Source organism: Otolemur garnettii, unplaced genomic scaffold (genome assembly GCF_000181295.1).
Source record: "Otolemur garnettii isolate 467f Iridium unplaced genomic scaffold, OtoGar3 scaffold00018, whole genome shotgun sequence".
In the NCBI taxonomy this organism is placed as follows: Eukaryota; Metazoa; Chordata; class Mammalia; order Primates; family Galagidae; genus Otolemur; species Otolemur garnettii.
The window spans coordinates 22,898,757-22,899,875 of NW_003852413.1; the positions used below are offsets into that span (position 1 = coordinate 22,898,757).

General features: G+C 46.8%; 1 protein-coding gene across 1 annotated transcript in view; it reads right to left on the minus strand.

Moving 5' to 3' along the window:
* Positions 1–925: 925 nt before the first annotated feature.
* LOC100962037 (keratin-associated protein 9-3-like) overlaps positions 926–1,119 on the minus strand; it is a 15,540-nt gene continuing 15,346 nt past the window's right edge. Inside the window, exon 3 of the mRNA XM_012802900.1 lies at positions 926–1,089. Within this exon, the coding sequence (XP_012658354.1) occupies positions 926–1,089 (164 nt within the window). The remainder of the gene's footprint in view (positions 1,090–1,119) is intronic.

Here is a 1,119-nt window from a genome sequence, read left to right on the forward strand (position 1 = left end):
TATCCCTGCCAGTTCTCTTTCACTGTCCCTCAGAACTATTACGGCTTCTGCATTTTCTTGTACTTCACACTCCTGCACTTGTGCACAGAAAAGTGCCCAAATATGTAAATGTGAAGATTTCCCCTGCTAGAGAAGCCAGGAGCAAGGAAAAGTGCCCATCTCCCCAGTGCTCAGCTATTCACTTGCAGTAGGATCTCAATCAAAGTACCTGTGACATATAGTAAGAGTGAGCAGGCCCTGGGACAATTCACATTGAGCAAGGAACTTTCCTCACGTGTAGGTTGTCAAAGACACTCTTGACTCTGGCCATCCTGTGAGGCTATCCCAAGGTGATGAAGGAAGGATGAGAGTGATATGCAGTGAACATGAGCTCTTACAAAGGAAATGTTGCAGAAATAAATACAAATGCAAGGAAAGATTTAAGGGAATACAGATTTATTAGGAAATAAACAGGGGAGACTTTTCAAAACACGGAAAACAATTTAAAACGGTTATAAAGGGGAAAAGGGTAGGGTACGAGAATAAGGAATACATGGAGAAAAAAATTCACTTATCATTGGGAAGAGTTAAGAAGTCATAGGTTTTTGTCTGCTGAGTTTGGGGGCGGCTTAGAGTGATAGGATTAGGAATTCCACATGTGAAAACATTAGTGAAGATGAAGAACAGATGAAGTAGACCAAGATTTGGAGCTAGTGCTCAACAGATAAAGAGGAGAGAAGTGGATAAAACATGCTGCCCTCCATCAGGCAGACACTTGAGACCCTTTATAACAAGATGATCCAAACATAGTTTGATGATGGCAAAGCTTGGAGTGTGATTTTGTTGTAGAACCTGGGTTGGGTGATGCCACAGTGGAATGTTGCCTTCAGCAAGAGTGTTGATCAGCAGCAGGAAGGCTGGCAGCAGCTGGATCCACAGCCCAGGTTCAGACAACCAGGCAGGCAGACGCAGGTGGGCTGGTAGCAGGTCCTGGTGCAGTAGACAGGTGCACAGCTGCTGGGCTGGCAGCAGGAGGTGCCACAGCAAGAGGGACGGCAGCAGGGCTGGCAGCAGCTGGACACACAGCAGCTGGGCTGGCAGCAGGGTGTGCTACAGCAGGTGGTGACAGAGGTGGGTTTC